Source organism: Cydia fagiglandana, chromosome 3 (assembly GCF_963556715.1).
Source record: "Cydia fagiglandana chromosome 3, ilCydFagi1.1, whole genome shotgun sequence".
Classification (NCBI taxonomy): domain Eukaryota; kingdom Metazoa; phylum Arthropoda; class Insecta; order Lepidoptera; family Tortricidae; genus Cydia; species Cydia fagiglandana.
The window spans coordinates 21098249-21123360 of record NC_085934.1 but is presented as its reverse complement, the minus strand read 5'-3'; the positions used below and the strand labels follow the sequence as shown (position 1 = coordinate 21123360).

The 25112-nt window shown below is 41.8% G+C and overlaps 1 protein-coding gene across 1 annotated transcript; it reads right to left on the bottom strand.

Moving 5' to 3' along the window:
* Window positions 1–586: 586 nt before the first annotated feature.
* On the bottom strand, window positions 587–24881 carry LOC134680369 (mitochondrial intermediate peptidase). Its single transcript, XM_063539494.1, has 15 exons — window positions 24749–24881; window positions 17765–17907; window positions 16891–17049; window positions 16121–16221; window positions 12543–12684; window positions 11995–12104; window positions 10997–11185; window positions 7653–7969; window positions 6142–6305; window positions 4596–4691; window positions 3688–3813; window positions 3141–3254; window positions 2019–2141; window positions 1438–1620; window positions 587–709 (listed from the first exon to the last, which is right to left on the bottom strand). The coding sequence occupies exons 2-15, from the start codon at window positions 17894–17896 to the stop codon at window positions 587–589; spliced, it is 2079 nt and encodes a 692-aa protein (XP_063395564.1). The 5' UTR covers window positions 17897–17907; window positions 24749–24881.
* Between the last annotated feature and the right edge of the window lie 231 nt (window positions 24882–25112).

Here is a 25112-nt window from a genome sequence, read left to right as displayed (position 1 = left end):
TATTTTTACCGTTGACTGTATATTGGATGAGTTAAATCGCAGGGTCACTGCGGAAGACATGACTTATGTGGACACTTTTAACACTTGTCCACAACAAGAACAACAATAGTTATTTGTACAACAAGAGATCAAAGTTTGATATTTCTTCGAGTGCTTATTTTGAGTCCCGTGCAAGCAAAAGATTCTATAATAATTCTAATTTAGAATCTTCAGCGTAGTAAGGGATTCAAAAGCGCAAGAGATGTAAATAACTTTGATCTCGTGTAGTACACAAAATTTTTCACCCTAAGCAGTGAGAACATACCTAGAGGGACAGAGATAATAGAATCCAAGTATATCGAACTTCCCGCATGTTGAAATGACATTTGACTATAAAGGTCACTTGAATGACATTTTGTCTCACTCAGTGAGCAAAATGCGATTTTGCTCACTCATTTCGTCCCACTCAGTGAGCAAAATGCGATTTTGCTCACTGAGTGAGACAAAATGACTCAGTGAGCAAAATCGCATTTTGATCACTATTTTTAAGCAGCACAGTACCCTTGTTCGAGCTGCTGAGGTGAAAATAACTATTGTCAGTGAGGGTTCACTTGTCAGCGATTTTGAAGACCGTGTCGAGGTGGTCCTTGTGGTAGTCCAGTTCTTCGATGAGGGCCATGGCCAGCGTGTTCGGGGTCATCTCCGTGCCGAGGTACTCTCCCAGGATTTCCTGAGCCAAGGGTATAAAATCAGTTAAAATTGATGATCAAACGTTTTGTTCATATATTTTATACTATTAGGCACACGGGGCACACTCTATTTTATATCAATATATATACCAAACAGCATTCTAGCAGTCTATAATTACAAAATTGTACAAAAATTAATAACAAACCAATCATTATACTCATATAGCTTTGTAGTTAAATTTTGAAATTTAGAACGCAGTAAAGCGCCATCTGTTTTGACTATCTAAATCAGGGGCAGGTGTCGGAAACCGGTATTTGCTCCATACAAAAATACCGGTATTATTAAGTTCGTTTTCGTTCTTTGGTGGGACTTCTTCTTAATGGTGTAATTCTGGTTCTTTTTAATGGGACAATCTAATAATACGAAGTTGTTGCCTAAATACATGATTCAGACCTACCTAAAGATCCTAGAGATAGTTATGACTATGTATTAAGAAGTGTTTTAGCATATCTAGAGCTGTAAGCTTATACTTGTATTTATTTATAGAATAAAGAGCAGAAAATAATTCAAAATATTGGGCTATTTCGGGGTTTTTAGAAAAATGCCCGTTCCGAGCCCTGATCAGGGGCACGGCGTAGCTCCATTGAATCGTCTGGTAATGTATCGGATTTGGCAGTTAGGCCCGGAACCACCGAAACACGACACCCTCCCTACCCCCTATGTCCAGCAGTGGACGTCCGTGACTGATAGGTAGGTAAGTCCACACACCTGTGGCGGCCTGGCGCCGCCGTGTCGCAGCACGCCGTCCCGCAGCGCGTCGCCGGCCGCGCGCGACAGCGGCTCCGCCGAGAACTTGCGCTGCCACACGCTCCACGCTAGCGCGCGGGATATTAGGTACGAGTAGTATTTAGCGCCGTAGCCGATTAGGTGGCTGAAGCGGTGCTGCCATGCCTGGAAATAATTATCAAATTTTAAAAACAAACATTTTCTAAGAAAAAATAAAATTAATTCGGTATAACAAACATGACAAACGATTGCGATGCGAAGATTAAGATGCGATTAAGTGCGAATCTGCTTTTCGTTTCTACTGTATACTGTATTGCGTATATGTTCAAGATGCTTTCTCTCAAAAACAGGCATCGTAAAGTTGGTGCGCTTAATGTTTTTATTGGTAAATAATAAATATACGCTTATAAAATAGAATGAATCTTTAATCTGATTAAAGTTTTGATTATAGTAGATAGGGAAGTCCCCTGCACCCCGCATGCGGGGCCTTTCGACAGATGAAGCTGACAGTTTAATATAATTCATTTGTTATTATTAAAGGTTGAGACAGACAGACACCGTACCGTGTTCTGTACGTAGGGCAGCCCGTAGTACTGTTTCTGCACTTCCTGCAGGACGGCGGTCGTGCGGCCGCCGTGCGACGCGCCCGCGCCGTGGTAGCGCTGGTCCAGTGCCGAGTAGAACACCTGTTGTGTACATTGTTATGGCGTTAAAAAAGAAAAAAACGACGGGTTGGACTCCGGGAGTGCCGGCAGAAGTAAAAACTCAATGACATTGTAACAGTTTTTCGATCACGTCACGTGTCCGTCTTACGAATTTTCAACGTCAACGAATCTGTCGGTCACGCGCCCTGTCGTGAGGTGAATATTTTTTCTCCATCACAAAAAGTGCACAGCGCCGCTAAAGAAGTTTTCACTTCAAAAAATTGAACTGAATCGCGTTCATATCCCTGAATCCGAATGTCTTGGCCAAATTGATTTTTAACCTTTTGAACGCCAAACGGCGCATCCATTGGCCGTGTCACTGACGCCACGGGGGTAAATTTTAGTTCGGTGAATAAATAATATGGGGTGTTTTTCAGTAGATTTTCATAAAAAAAACGATCGACGTCAAATGCCATCTTTGGCGTCGTTGTCACGATTTTGCGTTGACGTCAATTGCCGTCTGTGGCGTTCAAAAGGTTAAATTTTGCAGCTACCGCTGCAGCATGTGCTTCGGTATGGCCTCCCGCGTCTGGGAGTGCCGAGCGACCCGCCGCACCACCTGTAGAACATAGACCAGACCTGGAGCTGCATCTCCTGGGCGCCGAACAGGTGCTTGGAGGCGCAGAGCCGCTGCAGCATGTGCTCCGGCATGGCCTCCCGCGTCTGGGAGTGCCGCGCGACCCGGCGGACCACCTGTAGAACATAGACTAGACCTGGAGCTGCATCTCCTGGGCGCCGAACAGGTGCTTGGAGGCGCAGAGCCGCTGCAGCATGTGCTCCGGCATGGCCTCCCGCGTCTGGGAGTGCCGCGCGACCCGGCGGACCACCTGTAGAACATAGACTAGACCTGAAGCTGCATCTCCTGGGCGCCGAACAGGTGCTTGGAGGCGCAGAGCCGCTGCAGCATGTGCTCGGGCATGGCCTCCCGCATCTGGAAGTGCCGCGCGACCCGGCGGACCACCTGTAGAACATAGACTAGACCTGGAGCTGCATCTCCTGGGCGCCGAACAGGTGCTTGGAGGCGCAGAGCCGCTGCAGCATGTGCTCCGGCATGGCCTCCCGCGTCTGGAAGTGCCGCGCGAACCGTCGGACCACCTGTAGAACATAACCATACTCTCAGTTTAATTTTCTCTCGCTTTTATATTCTGGTGAGCGGTGGTGGCCGAGGATATTACGTCCGACTTTCATTTCGGAGGTCGCGGGTTCAAATCCTGGCTCGCACCAATGAGTTTTTCGGAACTTTATGTACGGAATATTATTTGATATTTACTTACCACTAGCTTTTCGGTGAAGGAAAACATCGTGACATCGTGAGGAAACCTACATACATGTGCAAAGTAATTCAAAGGTGTATGTGAAGTCCCCAATCCGCATTGGGCTAACGTGGGGACTATAGCCCAAGCCCTCTCGCGCATGAAAGGAGGCCTGTGCCCAGCAGTGGGACGTATATAGGCTGATTTTTTTTAAATATACTGGTTGTTCTTAGGTCGTACTTCAGAGTCCAGGGTCGGTTTTGTAGGGTAGTTACCTGTGGGCTGGTGGCGAAGTACTCCATGAGCACGCTGGGCAGCTCGGCCAGGTCGGTGGGGCAGCGCGTGCCCGACACGTGCTGGTGGCGTGCTCGCGCCAGCATCGAGTGCATCGCGTGCCCGACCTGCGCGTGCACACACAACATGGGTTATTCCTACAGTCACGAATCCAGGTAGGATTTGGGAGGAGCTTCAATATAATGGGTAGTTTTAAGTAGAATTCACTGCTACCCTTGAGCTCCATCATCCGACACATAGATATAGTGGGGAAAGCTCTTGAGTAGTTGACGGATCTTCTCTAGGGGGTAACTGCACAAAAGATCCCTATGGGTCGAAGTGTATCCGCAAGGGCTTCCGAAAACGATAAGATAAGATAAGCAGAATTCTATGAAGGCACCCCAATGCTATTTGGGGATTTGAATTAATTTTGCACTAAACAGAAATTAGAGATGCGCAAAACGTTTCACTGAGTTGAAAAGATTGATTCATATCTTTCGCTCGCGGTGATATACCGGGTGCGGCCTGTAACACGAGCAAATAATTAAAACAAAGATTATACTTCTCAAACGATGACACTTTTATTCAACAACTATTAAAATACTATATGAAGTTTTTAAAGTCCCTATTTTTCATATAAAATAAATATTATCTTCAATGGACGCCATCTCCACGCCATATTATTGTGATTGACGTTGCTTGTCACGCCTTAAACATAACAAAATTCGCAATACATTGCGTCTTAGAATAAACTTTTAAGTGTAATAAAAATCACAGTACAGTACAGCCTACAGTTTAATTTTTTGCTCGTATTATAGGCCACACCCGGTATACATCACATTTCACGCACTTCGCTCAGTGGATTCACTCAGTATTTTGACATTCATAATATAATGAATGATGGTGTTACCTCGTGGAACAAGTTGTCGACGGCGCCGGGCGACAGCAGCGCGGGCCCGGAGCGGTGGCCGCCGCTCAGCGACAGCATCACCACCACTATCGGGTTCTGTCCAACAAACAACCATGATCAAGCTGCGTTACCCGACCGCGCGACGCTAATATGGATATACATAGTACATTGTGCAACATGGGGCGTAAGTTGAATATTGCAAACGAGAGTAAGTTAAATCGCGACGGCTTGCCGGAGCGATTTATAGACTCGAGTTTGCAATATTATTACGCCCCGAGTTACACACAATGTTTTTCATCACACTTGCGATACAAAAATTAATTATAAATGTTCCCACCCTCCCACCGCAAAAACAAATACGCAAATAAATATAACAAACCACCAACAAATGAATAATACTCGACACGTGTTTCGCCTCTCTACGAGGCATCCTCAGGAGCTGTTGACGGTCTGACGTCCGGCAACGGAACGGCATTAATTGCATGCAAAAAATACGCAAGTAAGTATAACGGGTTAGCACTGATTGACTAGCACGTTATCTTTTTACGCGGATTAGCAAAGTAATATTTTGGTTTTAATTAATATGGATTTCCGCAAAGTAACGCCTGATTCTATTCACTAATTATAAAGACAAAAAACTGTTAATTATGGCACTAAAAACTTCATAACTCCCTTGGGAGAACGCTATCTCTATAACCGCCCGCTAAACCTGCGTGCAATTCCACATTTACTGAGCGAGTGTGATTAAAATGTTTTTATCAGCCTAATATCTGGGAGACCGAGCTTTGCTCGGAAACATATAAAAACTCAAAAATGCGCGGTTTCCCAGAGATATGACCTATAGTTCGTTTTTTTTTAGTATTTAGAAAGAAGGCAAGCGATCTTGACATGTCTTTTAATTGAAAATCCCTTTTATAAATAAGTAACTATTACTTATGAAAGCAGAAGAATATAAATGATAGTATTAGATTCGTAATTGTTACATATTTGCCGTGACTTATTTTTAAAATGCGCTTTTTAATAAAAAGACACATCAAGATTGTTTACCTTATTTCTAATGCTAAAAAAAGAACAATAGATCAATTTTTCTCCCCCGAAAACCTCCATATATCAAATTTCATCGAAATTTTTAGAGCCGTTTCCGAGATCCCCGACATATCGGGGAGGCCCAGGTTGTGAGGCCCTTTAGGTCTCACTGGTCACACCAACCTGACTCTGGTCACACACCAAACTAAATTATCGCAATACATTTTAAACCACTACCCACCTTAAAAAAATAGAGGAGGGTGTACTTCTCGAGCAACTTTTGTATGCTACCGTAGATAAGATTACTTTTACTTTGTAACTCTGTTCTCGTGTAAATGACTTGTATGTCTTTTATGATAATATATGTGACGTCCCACGGGTAAAGGTACCTTTGGCGGTTGGCGCTTACGCTATTATTAACGCCGCTCCAATATTATTGCGGCGCTATGCGACATAAGCGCCAGCCGCCATAAGGTACCTTTAGCCGTGGAACGTCACAAATATCTTTAAACCACCTAACCTGGTAGCTGCCGTCGGGCAGCAGCTTCCCGCCCTGGATGGTGAAGTGGCAGTCCTGGTGGGGCTTGCCGCGGCGCTCGTACAGGTCGCAGTAGATGTGCCCCAGCAGACCCTCGCTCTCGTGCACCACGGCCAGCTTGTACACGTCCGGGGCCCACGATTCACCTGTTCAAGATGGTATTTTCCTACTAGTCAAATAAGTTACTTTTTTAGAACTCCTATCTGTGTTTTCCTAATAATTATCTGGTGATTTATTTTATGCATGGTGTAAAATAATTTATTTTAAATACAGTATAATACCCAAAATTTCAATGTAAAAATTCCATAGTTGTACCAACATTTTTTGTGTTAGAATAGAGAATTTTTATTTTTTTTCTACTCAGAATTACGAGCTATTTCCATTTTTACTGAGAAAAAACGTGTACCCAAAATTGTTTGTCCGTTTGGTTACAGATTTTAATACAACCTTCTATGACCGTAACAAAACGGATAACAAAAATTTGTATGAAATTTTGGGGACACTTTTTTTCTTGTACGAGTATTTGGATCCATTGAGTAATTTTTGAGATAATCGCTTACATACACAGACGGACATTACAGACGGACGCGCCGGGGGACTTTGTTTTATAAGATGCAGGTAGTGCTCTAAGACAGGGCTCCTTCTTCTTCTTATTTTCCTACTAGTCAAATAAGTTACTTTTTTAGAACTCCTATCTGTGTTTTCCTAATAATTATCTGGTGATTTATTTTATGCATGGTGTAAAATAATTTATTTTAAATACAGTATAATACCTAATATTTCAATGTAAAAATTCTATAGTTGTACCAACATTTTTTGTGTTAGAATAGGGAATTTTTACATTTTTTTTACTCAGAATTACGAGCAATTTCCATTTTTACTGAGAAAAAACGTGTACCCAAAATTTTTTGTCCGTTTGGTTACAGATTTTAATATAACCTTCTATGACCGTAACAAAACGGACAACAAAAATTTGTATGAAATTTTGGGGACACTTTTTTTCTTGTACGAGTATTTGGATCCATTGAGTAATTTTTGAGATAATCGCTTACATACAAACAGACGGACGCGCCGGGGGACTTTGTTTTATAAGATGCAGGTAGTGCTCTAAGACAGGGCTCTCCAGACCCCGGCCCGCGGGAGCCAGTCTCCAAGTGTGCACTGTGCAGCCCTAACAGCAGCAAAAATTCTGAGGCGCAATATAGCCCTCAGGTAAAAAAGTTTGGAGTGCCCTGCTCTAAGATATTGGTAAATTACACATAGAAAAATATTTATTAGGGACTCTTACTAGACTACTATTACTAGAATAAGACCACGAAAAGTCTGCAGCGATTTTGATAGCCCACGCAGTGCAAGTGTTATTTAAACGTCACGATTTCATAGAATTATAATGTTTAAAATAACACTTGTACTGCGTGGGCAATCAAAATCGCTGCAGACTTCCTGATCTAACTCTATCACTATTTGCTAGTAAATATGTACTATAATCTCACCTGGTAGCATCTCTTCAGACTGCAAACTTATCCCATACAGCTCCTGACACAGCATATTAAGTCCCTCCATGCATCCGCCTAGCGAAAAATACGGGCTAAAATCTGAATTAGCCACATTTAGTAGCTGGGTTTTCGCCTTATGTGTGAAATACGGGGTGTCCCAGCAAGACAGTGTGTCTAGATAGGGTGTCTCTTTCTGTTTCATTTTGAGCATCGCGTCGAAGTCTAGTCTGGCGCGGTCGTAGAGGTTGTCTGAGAGTATGTCTAGGAACTGGCGGACGTTGGATGCCGTTTCCATTGTGCTCGCTTTTATTGCTCTGCAACAAGGAAGGAGTTATTTTAGAAATGCAACGGATAGTTGTTTAGCCGGATACCGGATGTTCGGCCTGACCATCGACCTCATATTCGGTATCTGGCCGCCGAATATTCGGCCAGCGGAACTATACTTACATTTCGGTTTATCAGGTGCGCATTGTGCAGGTTTTGACCTGTTTCGTAATGAAGGTTCGCGCGGACTCATTTCTAGGTTCGAAATGAGTGCGCGTGCAAGTGAGTGGAATGATTGAATTGTTTTAAAATAATAAACAAGTACGATTATGACCGTGACTATTTCTTAAATCCAATTTGTTTACTCCGAAATCAAGCAAATTAACTATCCGATATCCGGCCCTGCACTATCCGGTATTCGGCCGGATATCAAAATAAGGGCTGCATAGGGCGGATACCGGATAGTAACCGAGTATTCGGCGCATCTCTACTTCTTTATCAAATGAGCGAAGTGAGCTAGGTCTTAAAGCGTTTTCACGTTGCCCAATCCGATATCATATGGCGGATGAAAGTAAAATGTACGACACATATAGTCCGACAAGAAATTGTACAAAATGATTGAGGGCCCCTTCTTACGTAACTGCCACATTTTTGACGCAAAATGTTAAACATAGCACAAATTTAGTTTAAAAATATTTATTTCCATTTTATTTAATTTCACTCGCACTCTATCGCACTATATACCTACCTATGTGGTTTTCTGTTTTTATTTATTAATTTAATAAATCATTATTACTAAAAACCGGACAAGTGAGAGTCGGACTGGCCCGCCGAGGGTTTCGTACTTTTTAGCATTTGTTGTTATAGCGGTAACAGAAATATGTCATTTTTGAAAATTTTACCTGTCTAGCAGCTATCACGGTTCATGAGATACAGCCTGGTGACAGACAGTGGAGTCTTAATAATAAGGTTCCGCTTTTACCCTTTACGGATTTACGAAACACTATAGTAATTTAAATTGTATTTTTCTTAATTACTCGTAATGCATGTTAATTATAAGATGTAATAATGTTTTGAAAAGATGTGTCCCGCCGAGTTTGTTGCCGGTCCCATATTGGGACACCCTCCTCCAATTGAGGGGGGATTTAAATATTCTAGGGGCAGAGGCTTCAACCGTACACGGTTGAAGCCGGTTTAGGTTTATTTGACGTTCATAAGCTAGGGTTGCCATAAGTGTAGGGGCTCAGATCGGGACATTTAAAGAAAACCGGCCAAGTGCGAGTCGGACTCGCCTTCCAAGGGTTCCGTACATTACACAATTTTCAACAATGTATATTTTGATGTGAAACTTGAGTGAAATGTTTAAAAAAGACCCGTAAGGGACGATCAAAAACTAAGTAATAAGTCCGACGCACGCTTGACTGCATATTTCTAATAGGTTTTTCTGTCATCTATAGGTAAGGAACCATTTAGTTTTTTTTTTAATTTTAGTAGTTTCGGAGATAAAGAGGGGAAGTGGTAATTTTTTGTCTATTTACTTAAATTACTTCTAAACTATTAATCTTAAAATTACAATGAAGTATTTGAACAAATTAAATTATTTCCCAAGAAATATTTTAATTTGTTTTTATCAAGTAGAAACACTACTATATAAATTATAAACTGAAATAAATGTCATATACTAAGAAAAAGTGACCAAGGCCTCCAGTGCCCCAGGCTGGATGGCTAGGGGGCGCCACAAGCCTTCAGTAAAAAAGTGCATATACTTGGAAAAATTTGACTAATGTTTCTGTGACCCCGGTGGCCGAGTGGTTCAGGCACCTGCCGCGATAGCAGAGGACGCTGGTTCGATTCCAGCCTGGGGCACTGGAGGCCTTGGTCACTTTTTCTTAGTATATGACATTTATTTCAGTTTATAATCTTAAAATTATTAATAAAATATATTTGAGATTCCCACAGCTCTATCACTTGATATAATAACACCATATAGTTTGCAAAACTTTGTTTATTAACTGTCTCATTTACCCCCCAATAAGTGCCCCCCATGTTTAAAATTCATTTTATTTACGTTACATGTCCGTCTTCGGGTTATAGATTGACATAATATATGTGTACCAAATTTCAACTTAACTGTCACAAACAATGTAGGTACCTAAATGAAAACGCGAGCGAAGCGAGCGCGAAATTTTTTCGAAATAATAATAGGTAGATTTTTGGGATTTCGTACTTCAAAAGGAAAAAAACGGAGCCCATATAGGATCACTTTGTTGACCGTCCGGCCGTCTGTCTGTCTCAATGCCCCCTACTAAATAACTATGATTTATAAACCGGGACAATTAGCTTATGGGCCGGGACACCGGGACATCATGCTTCAAACCAGGACATGTCCCGGCGTACCGGGACGTATGGCAACCCTATCATAAGCGCATTGTAATATGCCTACTTGAATAAACTATTATTTATCTTATCTTATCTTATCCTAAAAACGATAAACAACGAAAAAAAAAAACTGGGCCTTGACTCCTGTAATAGTATATAATTAGTACGTAAGCATTGCATATAAAAACATGTATCTTGACCAATTAGATCAGAATAAATCATAATCTTCATCGGAGCTGTTGTTTGATTAACGCCGTCCGTACATGGCGACCCTGCCAGGATATCCGTACGGCGCTTCCAAAAATTTCAGCCATGGCGGAGCCCCGTCAGCAGTCGGACCGATGACATTTGTTTATGTGCGTGTGTAGGCAGAATTGTCCCACCTGTCAGCGTAGCACCCGAAGCCACATAGCTCAGCCAACTGGTGCCTCGCATCTAACGTAGTAGTCAGCAGTTCGTCTTGCAGACTGTCCGGCGCGAGGTACAGTCGGCTCGCCGCACTCCGCGTACACTCCGCTCACGATTATGTCGTCGAACAACTGATACTCATTTTGACATCATGAAGGAATATCAATATATAGTCTATAGAGGTTTTACAAACCTTCCAGGCGAATGAAAAAAACAAAATGAGTCTTTAGACACTTTTAGATCTAGTCGTTTTTTTTATAATATACCTAGTTTTTTTAGTATTATCCTACCTATCAGCGTAGCACCCGAAGCCACATAGCTCAGCCAGCTCGTGCCTCGCATCCAACGTAGTAGTCAGCAGTTCGTCTTGCTGAGTGTCCGGCGCGAGGTACAGTCGGTACGCGGCCTCGCGCGCGGCCGCCTCGCCGCACTCCGCGTACACTCCGCTCACGATTATGTCGTCGCCTTCTGTGCTGAAGCTGGAACAGAATATTATGTAGTGGAACCCATATGTTGCAACCAAATCGATGCGAATCTAACGTTAACGTCTATATGTCGGCGGCCGATCGTAATGTTCCTGTGTAATGTTTTGACGATAGTCACATTAAACCAATATATAGGTAGGATAGGTTCGTTAGGTTGCTTCATATGCCCGAAGGGCAAACTGCCCAGAAATAGGAGCCCGCGAAGCGGGGCTCCGTCGACTCAGGGAACGAGTCAAAGATTTTCACGTTTCACGATATGCCTAGGAATTTCACGATATGCCTGATCTTAGGATCGGCCGCCGACATATAGACCGACCGCTGTAAGCCTGCCGCCCGCACCTTCCCCGTCACCCTTAGTCGTCCTACCCCGTCGCCCCCGCACCGCGCAGGCGAGGACTCATTTAAACGGTCAATCTATATATGTACATAATATACATCCCTTCTAACTCTACGCCTATTACGCCCTTTTAACGTCTATTGTGCGCGGCGCGTCATTGTCAACCCAGTCGGAATGCTCGAAGGTCGATATTAGGCTGTCAAGGCTGTCTTTAACTCATATTTATAGACGGGTCTAACGCGAAATTTATTGAAACCTGTGTCGAAACATCGGTAAATAAAGGTAAGTAATTGAATAAATTTCGCGTTAGCCGCGAAATTTTAAATATTAAGTATAAGGCCGTCTTTGGCGATAAAAACGTTAAACGAAAAATTCCGCATCGGCCGTGTTTAAGATAGCGACAAAATAAAATCAACGAATTGAGAACCACAATTTAAAAGTCACCGAAAAGATAGTTGATACTTACAACTGTCGAACGTTTTGTGGCACCACCTCCCTCGGGACCCGCCGCGGCCGCGCCGCGCCCGCCATGAACCGCTGCCCGGTCTGAAGGATCAAGTTGTTGAGCCCTACCACCTGAAGCAAACAGTATCATTTTACAACCTCAAGTAGAATAGATTGTTAACCAAGGGATGAAAGGCACTCATTTCTGCCGAGGTAGTTAAAGGTAAGAGGCTAAAATGATGCCTTTCACCCAAGTTAAACACTCTACTTTTCATTTCGATACATTTATAAAATGCATAGTTTTTTTTAACGTAAGTGTAATTTTTTATAACATTTTTTAACGGTACTTTCAGTTAACAATAAGCTAATAGCAATAGCTAAAGTATCGTTATTTATGGAACGGGGAGTCAAATATCAGAATGGAAATAAATCCATTTAACCCAAATTTCAATTGCTAAAAATTATAAAATCGTACTTTGAACGTATGTTGTAGTCCACTGCTGGGCATATGCCACAGAGCACAATATGCCGCTTTATTGAAGAAAAAAAATATTTCAACCATTTATGAACCTTTTTCCGCTTGTTGTTTTCTAGTTGAATGCCACTCTGCTCGAAGTCAAAGAGGAAAAGCTCGGCCAGGTGTTGGTCACCGGAGGTGCCGCGTTTCACGGAGTCGCGAAGCGCCTCGTAGAGGCCTTTGTGGGTATTGAGCCTGAAAATAATTCGGTTTTAAGTTTCGAATAAATTCAAAAGTAGAAAATTATTATCTTGGGTGAGATTTGAACTAACGGCCTCTGGATCGATACTCCAGCGTTCAGCCCATAGTCTAATAAAACATGGTCTTCTCTTCCCAGAGTGACACAAGCCTACGTCACAATAACATGGCCGCTATATATAGCGCTATCGTATATTATCATATAGCGCTGTCGCATGATGAAGTAGGCTTGTGTCAGTCAGGTGACCTAGAAAAGACGGGAAGAGAGTACCAGGCGGAGTATATTATTATACCATGGTTCAGCCATCTGAGCCAACAAGACCTCATCCATAGCCAGCAAATCTTTCTACCATATTATGGCAGATGGTAGAACGCTGGAGTGTCGATCCCGAGGCCGTGAGTTCAAGACAATAATTATTCCACTTTTAAATTTATTCCAAGCTTAATGCCATCGTCCGCAGAAGTATCTGCTTGTTAAAAATTAAAATGAATTCCGTTTTATTAGAATGTTGAAAACAATATTTTTCTGCGCCAGTGAAATTACCTAATTATTATATAGACATTTATGGTGGCAGAATACGAAAATTACCGTCATGCGTTCTTTACATAAATAAAAAACTGTGCCTTGTTATACTCTGTATATTTAGGTACTTAAATAAAAGTAAACAAATAATTTTCACCACACCAGCTCGGAAGGAATTACTTTGTACTTCAAAAACGAATAGCAAAGTTGCATTTTATCCACATGTGAGGCAAAGTAATCAAATGCAAATTTTGAGTTGTTTTCTTTTGTTTGCTGGTAGAATTGACTTTTAAATGATGATTTTGGATGATAAATATTTAATAACATTCATTTGGATTTGATTTGGTTTGATTTTGTTTGATATTTTACATTTAATATTTGCTTCGGGTTGGTGTGGTGAAAAATTTTGTGTTTCACTCGGGGGCAAATTTTGTTTAACCCTCGTGCTTTAAAAACCTCGCAACGCTCAAGATTCCATTTTTCGAACCACTCGCTACTCTCGTGGTTCAATTTTGGAATCTTTCGCTTGCTCGGGTATCAATATTAGCACGAGCGGTTAAACAACAACTTTGCCCCCTTGTAAAACAAATAACTAACGTATGCGGAGTGAAATTTGGACAAAGTTTGTATATATAAAATATAAAAACACAAAAATCTAAATAAAAAATATGTATTGTCAATGTAAAGTAAATATATCTGTCAATCAGTTTGGTAAGTCTCATAAAGATTGGGTGTTTAATTTTGTAATTATGGTAAATCAACAAGAACGCCGTCGTCAAACAGTATGTAATTTCTATAGTAGCCATCCCCTATGGCCGAAATCAAAGGTGGTGGAACATTTTGTGCAAATGGGTGAGAGTCGAAGCACTATTTACAATATTCTGGCGTCCTTTGCCTTGAAGAAAACCACTGCTAGAAAGCCTGGTTCTGGAAACTATTCCAGCTTGAGCAAGGTTTCTGAAAGAGCTCGATTAAAGAAAATTACGGCCGGCCGTGTCGCAAACTCTTATAGAGAGTTGGAAAGAAAATTTAAAACTGACGGCAAAACTGTTAAAAAATATCTTAAAGACATGGGCATCGATAAGCGATGTAGAAAAGTTAAGCCCACTGTCTCTGAAAACCAAGAAATCACTCAGAAAGTACGGCTGCGTAAATTAGTCAAAGAAATATTTTACGCTAAAAACAATGTCACTTGCGTTATGGATGACGAGTCATATTTCACGTTAGATGGAAACGAGTGGCAAGGCAATTACTATTTTGAGAACACCAATGGTCCAACCGATGAGAACGTGAAATATGTTGAGCATACAAAATTTCCTAAAAAAGTTTTGCTATGGCTTGCCATCAGTCGACGCGGAATGTCTAAGCCTGTATTCTTTGAGTCAGGTTTAGCTGTGAACGCCGACGGCTACATAGAGCGATGTTTGCCATTAGTGCGGGATTTCATAAATACGAGTCATAGAGGAGAAAATGTAGTGTTTTGGCCAGACTTAGCCTCAAGCCATTATTCCAAAAAAATCCTTAGCAAAATGGCGGAGTTAAACATCCCATACGTACCGAAGACATCAAACCCACCTAATGTTCCGCAACTTCGCCCTATAGAAGATTTTTGGGGAAATCTAAAGAGGCGAGTATATTACAATAATTTTCGTCCCAAAAATGTACAGAGTTTGATTCGAAAAATAAAATCGGAGCTGAATAAAATGCCGACATCTGTGTTTTCGACAGCGATGGACAAAGTACCACAGAACTGCCGTAAAGCATCTCGCATGGGAGTAAACTATTTTTTGCATTAAGCCTTGATATATACATTATTATAAGAACATAATTATTTTAAAAAAAAATGGTGTTTTTTCTATTTAAAACAATATTGAACTTTGTCCAAATTTCACTCCGCATACGTTATTGTACGTTTTCGGGTAGTTATAAAATTTAATGATTATACAACCAAATACCAAACCACCTGGATCTGTCACTGAACGACCTGACTTTAACCTACATTATTTAATTATGTAATGTTTTCATCTATCCTCAACTGGCTTAAGAAGCCTCAAGTGAGGGTAGATTTTTAAAATCTTTTTTAAACACCTAAAGATACAGACTATAGTATTAAAAAATCCAATTAAAGCTACCATGGTATAATAATATACTCCGCCTGGTACTCTCTTCCCGTCTTTTCTAGGTCACCTGACTGACACAAGGCTACGTCATCATGCGACAGCGCTATATGATAATATGCCATTTCGCTATATATAGCGGCCATGTTATTGTGACGTAGGCCTGTGTCACTCTGGGAAGAGAAGACCATGTTTTATTAGACTATGAAAGCAACTGTACTGATGGACGGAACGATTTTACATTTCCTATAGTTCGTTTTTTTAGCATTAGAACGAAGGTAAGCGATCTAAACATGTCTTTTAATTGAAACACGCTTTTAAAAATTAGTGACTTACTCATGAAAGCAGAAGAATATAAATAATCGTATTACATTCATAATTATTACATACTTGCCGTGATTTACTTTTAAAACGTGTTTTTCAATTAAAAGACACATTAAGATTGTTTACCTTTTTTCTAAAGCTAAAAAAACGAAGTGGAAGTGGGAGTTGGAAGGGGTAGACCTCGGCGGACTTTCTCTGATCAGATCGGGGAAATCCTGAAGAAAGGTGAGGTCAAGAGCGCCCTAATCCGGCGAGCGTGTATGAGGAATGTTATGAATGTGAAGGAAGCGAAAGAGGTATGTCAGGATCGTAGCAAGTGGAAATCCTCCGGGAAATAGGCGTGATTATATCTATGTATGTAATAAAAACGAACTATAACATAGACAATATTATAAAATATCGTAAAGTATACCCTTTTCATACACCTGTAAACCATACTGACATGCTGGATTAGGAAGTAGTAACTTACTTCTCGACCACGCCACTGACACTGATGCAGGCGTCTTCGGCCGCGGCGGCGAAGTGCGACTGCGGGTGCGCGATGCGGACGAACTCTGCCAAGTCTGCCACCTGCAATCATACATCCACTATTCATTTCGTACTTAGTTCGTTTTTTTTAGCATTAGAAAGAAAGGAAAAGGTAAGCGATCTTGACATGTCTTTTTATTGAAAAACGCTTTTTAAATATCAAAAACTAGTACTTATGAAAGCAGAAGAATATAAATGATCGTAGTCGATTCATAATTGTTACATATTTGCCGTAACTTATTTTTGAAATGTGTTTTTCAATTAAAAGACACATCAAGATTGTTGACCTTTATTCTAATACTAAAAAAAATAACTATACTGCCCTGTAAATAAATTGTTTAATTAGCTGTATAGTTAAATAACAAGTTTATGGAACGTTAATAATTTTTATTCATTTACTTTTCTTTCCTAATCAGTTTTGGGTTATGTTATAAAATTACTAATATTTCTTTTTTCAAAAATATTTTGATAAAATGTTAAAAATAGGTACAACTTACTTAATTCGATTTGCCGATTTCGTTGAAAAAATATGACGTCACACTAGGGGAAGAAAGGTTTGCCTAATGTGACCAAGTGTGACAAGGAGGGGGGAGGGGTAAAAAAACCTAGAAATTCGTGTGACTAATAAATGAATGATCCCTTATTTGAAGTAAAAGCTGTAACAATGCTGAAGATTGAGGAAGTGATTGCAGAAGAAGAAATACAAATCACCTTGCATAGTGTGTCTGAGAGCTCATCGAAAACCTCGACCATGGGCCGGGAAGGGCCCGACGTGGCTTCCTCGATCAGCCGATCGGTGGCCGAGATGGCCTGCTCCTTTAAGATTGTGAAGCCTTCAAAACTGGTCAGCTCCGGTTTATTGAACAGGCCCTGGAAATGAAGGTAATGTTACAGCACCCTCACAGAGTAGAATATCTTAACTTTCTTAAGCCGTGTCTCCATATTGCGCGCCAACTCGATCATTGGCGCGCTCGAACGCGCCGCGCGACGAACCATTCACTGTCGGTGTTTCGACGCGCAGTAAAGGAATGTTCGCCCGCAGTTGGAACGGGTGTGTATATATTTCAGTTGGCTCGCGCGGCAGCATACATGGATAATGAAAAGTGTCGTACTTTAATTAAATTATAGGGCACTAAACAGTTTCTATGGAACAGTAAATGTAGTGATTATCGCAACAGATAATTTTTCTATTTGGCTATATTTCGTTCCGAATAATTAATTTGTGTGATATATTGTGGTCGATCGTCGGATAGCCTGCCGCGCGCGTCCGCCGCGCATAAGTTCAAGATGGTGTCGAAATTGGCTCACGCGCCAAAATGCAGGTGTGCCGCGGTCGAACATTGCTCGCGCGGCCGCCGCGCAATATCGAGACGCGCCTTTACGCCGTACCGTAACAGCATACAACTACACCTTTTTATGTGGCCCCTACAGGTGATCTTGGTATAGATCCTTGTTCCAATCACTTTCAAGCAAATTCATCTTGTGGCCTAGCCTAGGGCTATAAGGTAAAACCGCCTTATGTGGCCCTCATAAGAAAAGTCAAGTCCTTGTATGTTCTACGCCGTAAAAAAGAAAGAGTACTCACTGTCCGCTCCCTCAAAGAGTCAAAGATAGGTCTTGAGTTTGGTCTGGTGTTGAAGGCAGTGGCCAGCGGCGACCACGTGGACACGCGGCGCCGTGGGCTCCGCAGTGCCCATATTGGATTCAGTGTCTTCATTGGAAATGCATCTGGAAATTGGAATAGTTATTAACTTATTTTACAGTTTTTTGCAAGTTTTATCTATGTACAGTCACCATATGGGATTGTTATGCCATTTAGGGTTCTTGCTTAATTGGAACTTCTATAGTGTAAGTTAGGGAGCGCTCCTGGTATTGGTTTTCTATACAAATACAGTACCGGAACCAGGAATTCCCGGTTCTCACCATACAAACTCAGTATCGGGAGCATTCCCTAGTGTAAGTATTGAACAACAAGTTTAGCTAGGACCCTAAACTGGCAGCAACAATCGCAGAGCGTGATGGTACAAGCATATAAATATAAACAAGGGTTATTTACTTATTCTACAGTGTTTTACAAGTTTGTTCTCTACCAACACTGTAAGATGCTGTGCGAGCATGTTGAGGTGGTCTTCTAACCGTTTCCTGTATCTAGGTTAGCTGAGTGTTTGGAGGATTGGGATCTGGATCAACATGTACAGTAGCAATTTATTGTCTATGGATAGTTTAATGCTTTTATTCGTGAATATTTCTTCATGTACCTACTTAAAAATATGTCAGCAGCAGAAATAGTTAACCCCCTCTGAATAGAACCTTTTCTCTGTTGTAACGTATGCAGAGTGAAATTTGGACAAAGTTCAATATTGTTTTAAATAAAAAAAACACTCGCTGTCGAAAACACAGATGTCGGCACTTTATTCAGCTCCGATTTTATTTTTCGAATCAAACTATGTACATTTTTGGGACGAAAATTATTGCAATATACTCGCCTCTTTAGATTTGCCCAAAAATCTTCTATAGGGCGAAGTTGCGGAACATTAGGTGGATTTGATGTCTTCGGTACGTATGGGAAGTTTAACTGCGCCATTTTGCTAAGGTTTTTTTTGGAAGAATGGCTTGAGGCTAAGTCTGGCCAAAACACTACATTTTCTCCTCTATGACTCGTATTTATGAAATCCCGCACTAATGGCAAACAAACGCTCTATGTAGCGGTCGGCATTCACAGCTAAACCTGATTCAAAGAATACAGGCTTAGACATTCCGCGTCGACTGATGGCAAGCCATAGCAAAACTTTTTTAAGAAATTTTGTATGCTCAACATATTTCACGTTCTCATCGGTTGGACCATTGGTGTTCTCTAAATAGTAATTGCCTTGCCACTCGTTTCCATCTAACGTGAAATATGACTCGTCATCCATAACGCAAGTGACATTGTTTATAGCGTAAAATATTTCTTTGACTAATTTACGCAGCCGTACTTTCTGAGTGATTTCTTGGTTTTCAGAGACAGTGGGCTTAACTTTTCTACATCGCATATCGATGCCCATGTCTTTAAGATATTTTTTAACAGTTTTTCCTTCAGTTTTAAATTTTCTGCCGAGCTCTCTATAAGATTTTGCGAGACGGCCGGCCGTAATTTTCTTTAATCGAGCTCTCTCCGAAACCTTGCTCAAGCTGGAATAGTTTCCAGAACCAGGCTTTCTAGCAGTGGTTTTCTTCGAGGCAAAGGACGCCAAAATATTGTAAATAGTGCTTTGACTCTCACCCATTTGCACAAAATATTCCACCACCTTTGATTTCGGCCATAGGGGATGGCTACTATAGAAATTACATACTGTTTGACGACGGCGTTCTTGTTGATTTACCATAATTACAAAATTAAACACCCAATCTTTATGAGACTTACCAAACTGATTGACAGACATATTGACTTTACATTGACGACACATCTTTTTTATTTAGATTTTTGTGTTTTTATATTTTATATATACCAACTCTGTCCAAATTTCACTCCGCATACGTTATATAAAACTATTTTTTTTTTTATTATGAATGGGCTTACTCATGGCCACAGACTAGCCGAGGCGTAGACGTAGCCTACGATGGAGCGAGCTCGCCCAGAAGGTGCCTGTTCACTCTTGATTTCAACAAGATTAAAAAGATAAGAACTCATTCATAAAAAATCTTCACGATTATGTTTACATTGCAGTGGCGTAGCTAGAGGATATGGCGCCAGGGGCAGGCACCAAATTTGCGCCCCCCCCCCCCCCCCCACACACAAACGAAATGAACTACAAAAGGGTTACTTTTTTTTATTAAAGTTAACTTTTAATTTAGACAATACGGTGTATATTTGTTTTTTTAATACATCGGCAGGCGTGGCTCACTCCGCGATGTCGTTGCTTTGCTACAGGCAGTTAAAAGTCCATCCGTTCGACCCCAATTTTGGGGTTTGCCATAAGCCGCGCGTGGCGCTGTCGCCACCTAGCGGCCATATGTGCGCTGATCGTGACAGACGCGTTTTGTTAGAGAGTGAGTCTTCTGTACCTAGTACTATTATTTATTCTGTGACATCGGTGGGTAACATATTTACGACCCACCTGTCGCCTATTTTATAAAGCTACAAGTTACAATTTACAAGTGGAAGTCACGTTCTAACACATAGGGTTAGAAAGAGACTTCCGCTTGTAAATTGTAACTTGTAGCTTTATAAAATGGGCCACTGAAGGTAAGTGGTCACCGCATCATATGGACGTCTACACTCCTAAAGAGTTACATGCGTGTTGCCGACCATTTTAAAAATTATGCACTTTTTTGGAGATCTCCATATCCACTGTAGCCTCTCGAGAAAAAGGAACTTAATCAACTTATTGTGGAATGACCTCCCTTTTTTCGACAAATTTCCTCCCGACCGCTGTGGAAGGAATTCCTCTTAAACCGCACAGTACGCGACCATTTAGGTTCTAGGGTGTGAGGATAAACACTCTGCCTATCCTAATACGGCGAGCGGTGCAGTGATGGCAAGCTGTCACTGTTGGCAACTAGGCAGCATGTCAAACAATTCTTCAGACAACAGCTCATTGTACTTACCTACGAGCGGTAGAGAACATCATTTTCAATTTTCAATTTCAATTTATTTAGTTAAAAACAAAATGCAACTTTACAGGACTAGCCTAAGTCATTACATTTCTTACACCTAAGTTCAAAATACAAAATAAATATAACATAAAAAAAATAACAATAATAAAATTATGGAAAAATTACATAAGGTCATCATATCATAAAATTGGTATACATACATTAAATCCTTAGGTCAGTGACTCGCATAATTTCAAACACTCTCTCTCAATAACCGTCCAGCCGTCCGCAAACAAATCGCAGGAGTGTTACACAGCACCGAGCTTATTGAGCGTGTTCAACGCTAGGCAAACGGGCGAGTTGCGTCGCGAGACCGTGCGGGCGGGAGGGACCGCGAAGAGACGCAGCCGGTCAGCACGAAACCGCACACGCCCGTCCGGGACAAATAATCTACAAGCCTCGCCAACTAACTCGGGACAGTCCAGGCGACCACGCAGGATACGGAGCACGGTTATTAGCTGGTCGAACAGTCTGCGCGTCGCAAGTGCGTTGTATCCTAGCGTGCCCTGCAAGTAAGCTGTCGGATACATAAAAGGATAGTACCCGTACAGCCTCTTGAAGAGAGTACGCAGAAAACATTTCTGAACCTTCTCGAGCATTAGCATGTAGGTTGACTCGTATGGGCTCCACACGCATGAGCTTGCTCCCAATTTGGATCGTACCAGAGCGGAGTACAGAACTTTAAAGACACCTGCATGCGTAAAGTCTTTGCATATTCGTGTAACAAACCCCAAGCGTTTAAACCCTTCAGCAACCAGAGACCGCATATGGTCATGAAATGTAAGACCTGGATCAAAAAGCACCCCCAGGTCCTTCATAGAATGAGTGCGGGATAGAGGCTCGCAATCAATGAGGTAGTTCGAGAGTATTTCTTGTCTAGCCCGGGTGAAACTCATGACATGGCATTTGGCCACATTAAGAGAAAGGCGGTTTTTAACACTCCACCGATATATCGCATCCAGGTTACACTGCATGTTTTGGCAGTCTGACGGGGTTCTGACATCTACTATGACTTTTATGTCGTCAGCATATAATAGTAGTTTACCAACAACCAGACTTCTGGAAAGATCATTCACCATAATAGAAAAGAGAAAGGGCCCAAGCAAGGATCCCTGACTAACACCAGACCTCGTTGGGTACGGATCGTAGTCAAAGCAACCTAGCCGAACGAATTGTTTGCGATCCTTCAGGTAGCTGGCAAACAATTTAAGGAGTGACGGATCAAAACCTACCGCGGACAGCTTCTCTAAAAGGATATCGTTGTCAACCTGGTCAAACGCTTTCCTGAAATCAAGGTATGCAACATCAACTTGACATCCTTCGTCCAGTTTATCCGAGACGTGGTTTACGAGCGAGAGAAGGTTTGTGTTGACGGAGCGGCCTTTCCTGAACCCATGCTGCGCATCACTTAAATAAGGATCCACTAAAGCGTACAGTTTAGAGTGCAAAACACTCTCGAATACCTTAGCAAATGAGCTCAGGATAGCGATGGGACGGTAGTTTTCGACTCGCGACTTTTCACCCGACTTTAAGATTGGTGTCACTCTCGAGGTCTTCCAACTATGAGGATAGGTGCCAGACTTGAGCGCCAGATTGAATACATGGGCTAGAGGACCCGAAAGTTGGGGTTTAAAGGCCTTAATTATAAACGCGGGCACATTGTCCGGTCCTAGCGCACAATTCGGTTTCAGTTTGTCAACTCCAAGTCCCACCTCACTCTCAGAAAACCCAGAGATGCTTATGTGACGATCACAGCCAGTAGCTCCAGCTGATTCGGCACTTAATTTTGGCTCGCAGGAGAGGAATACACTACCAAAGTAGTCCGCAAAGGCCCCCGCCGCTGCTTGTCCAGTAAACATTCGGTCCCCGCAAATGATACTGGACTCGAACCCGCCCTTGTTACGTAGGTTCGACACATGTTGCCAGAAGAATTTTGGGTTCGTTTTAAGGCGTCGCTGAATATCGTACATATAGGCATCGTACGCTGCGGAAACTCTTCTTTTTATATCAGCCCTAACCTCACTATATACACCATATACGTACGAGTCACCGGTAGCTTTCCACTGCCTGTGCAAATCACCCTTCCTCTTTAAGTCCTTGATTATGTCCGCGGAGAACCAGGTTGGATATACTCTGGTAGTTTTCCTACTACGACTCTTTTTGGGAACGCATGCACGAACATGGGAACGAACGCAAGCAGTTGTACAGTAAAGCGTACAATCGCTCAACCGCCCGGTCTACGCATTTTTCAGCCAGCACGGCACTCCAATCCACCTTGGTGACTCGGTCGTACAACATAGGAAAGTCGGCCTTCGCAAAATTCCAGTCGGTGATCGGGTTGATGTTACTTGGCTCGACCACCGTAACCCTTTCGGGTTGCGCCAGGGTGACAACGATTTCAAGTGGAGGATGGAAAACATCAGCACGCTCTACTAAGCCTTCAGATGCTGCGCATACACTCACAGCTCCCACACATTCCGAAACCAGTACCACGTCCAACTTACTTCCCTTACTATTAACTATGTCATTATACTCAGATAAATTACAACATGTCAAAAAATAGTTAAAATTATTATTTATAATTAGAGTAGCACTATTTAAATTGAGATCTCCTAGGATTACAATATTGTTATTTTTAAGTAAAGTCGTACAGTCTTCAACTTTACAGAACCATGTCATGTAGTCAGAATCCACAGCACTGGGTTTAATATACACCACACATATTAAAAACTCACAGCCGTTGAGTGTGACAGAGACCCACAGGTCCTCCCCAGTCACAGTTTCAAAATCTGTCCGTCGACGAAGAACTATGCCAGGTCTCGCTACCAAAAGTACGCCACCTCCTCTTGATCCCCGGTCACGCCTCAACATAGACCAGCCGTGCGGGACCACTTCGAGGTCGCCTATCGACGAGTCCAAGTTTGTCTCCGTAACAGCATGATCATGTATGTATGTGGAACAGGGTGGCTAAAAAATAACTGCATTCCCGTTGCCAGGGAGGTTTTGGGATTATAATGAGCAACTTTTACTATGGGACCAACCCTCCAGTCGCGAAAAAAAAATTTGGTGGTTCATACATTTTGGTTGGTTCATTTTCTATGGGAGGGTAAACTTTTTTTTTGAGATTATAGTAAAAGTTGCTCAGTATAATCCCAAAACCTCCCTGGCAACGGGAATGTAGTTATTTTTAACCAGCCTATATAGGAATCCCCGTACCTACTGTCGTCCGATAGACAACATGTCACAGATATGCAGCAGCAGCTATTGGAGTAGGTTCCGTCTACTACGGCTCATATATATGCGCCAAAGGGCTAGCGATCCATTTGCATAGGTAGTCTCTTGGACTGTCCATAAGATGGTAACTTCCCGACAGGACACCCCTGAGGGAAAAGACGCGCTAACACGGAACACAGCTCTGAACTCTCTGAAGCACTCGGCCCGCTCATAAAATGAAAGCATAGCAACTCCTACCGAATATCCCTCTGCTTGATAGAAGTTTCTGGCATAGAGTATTCGCACTGCGGGATGGTGGGCGGTAGGGCGCTACCGTCGTCTTTTAAGGTCGAGTTCGAGGCAAAAAAGAGTACCTAAAAGATCGGCTTACTCTTTGCTTTTCTGAGCTGTGGGCCAGATTACCAGGATGAGAGGTAGTCTTTTGCCCATTTTGCCCCCCCCCCCCCCCCCCCCCTTGGACGGCGCCCGGGGCACTTGCCCCCTCCAACCCCTCCCTAGTTACGCCACTGTTACATTGTATAGGTTAACTTCTTAGGTAACATTATTTGTTTAATGAGAGCAACCATATGGAATAATTTGCACAAGATCGAGGTCAAGTACCAATACGTCTTGTTTACACGATCTTTATAAGGCAAAGGAGAGGTTTAACAACAACTCAATGAACTTACGTAGGACGTGAGAGACTGGTGAGGTGACTTACCAAATGGTACAAATGCATAGAAGAATCTTCTCAATATGTAAGATATTGAGATGAAGTTGATAAGTTTCCTGTTCCGGAGCGTTTAAATAAAGAAATTGTCGCGGTATTATTTAGAAAATAATAAATTAATAAAATATCTCGATCTTTGACATTTGTTTTCTATAATCCGACTAAATTGCAATGCAAAATTTTTCCATTGACAGCATTATTGTGAACACGTTCGAAAAAGACTAAAGGGTTTTAAAGATCAACGTATTCTTATAAAATTTATAATATCTTTAGATGCTTTTTAGATTAATCATTTTATTGTACACTGTTTAGAAACTAAAATGTTTTCAACAAAATACAGAAATATTGCATTGTG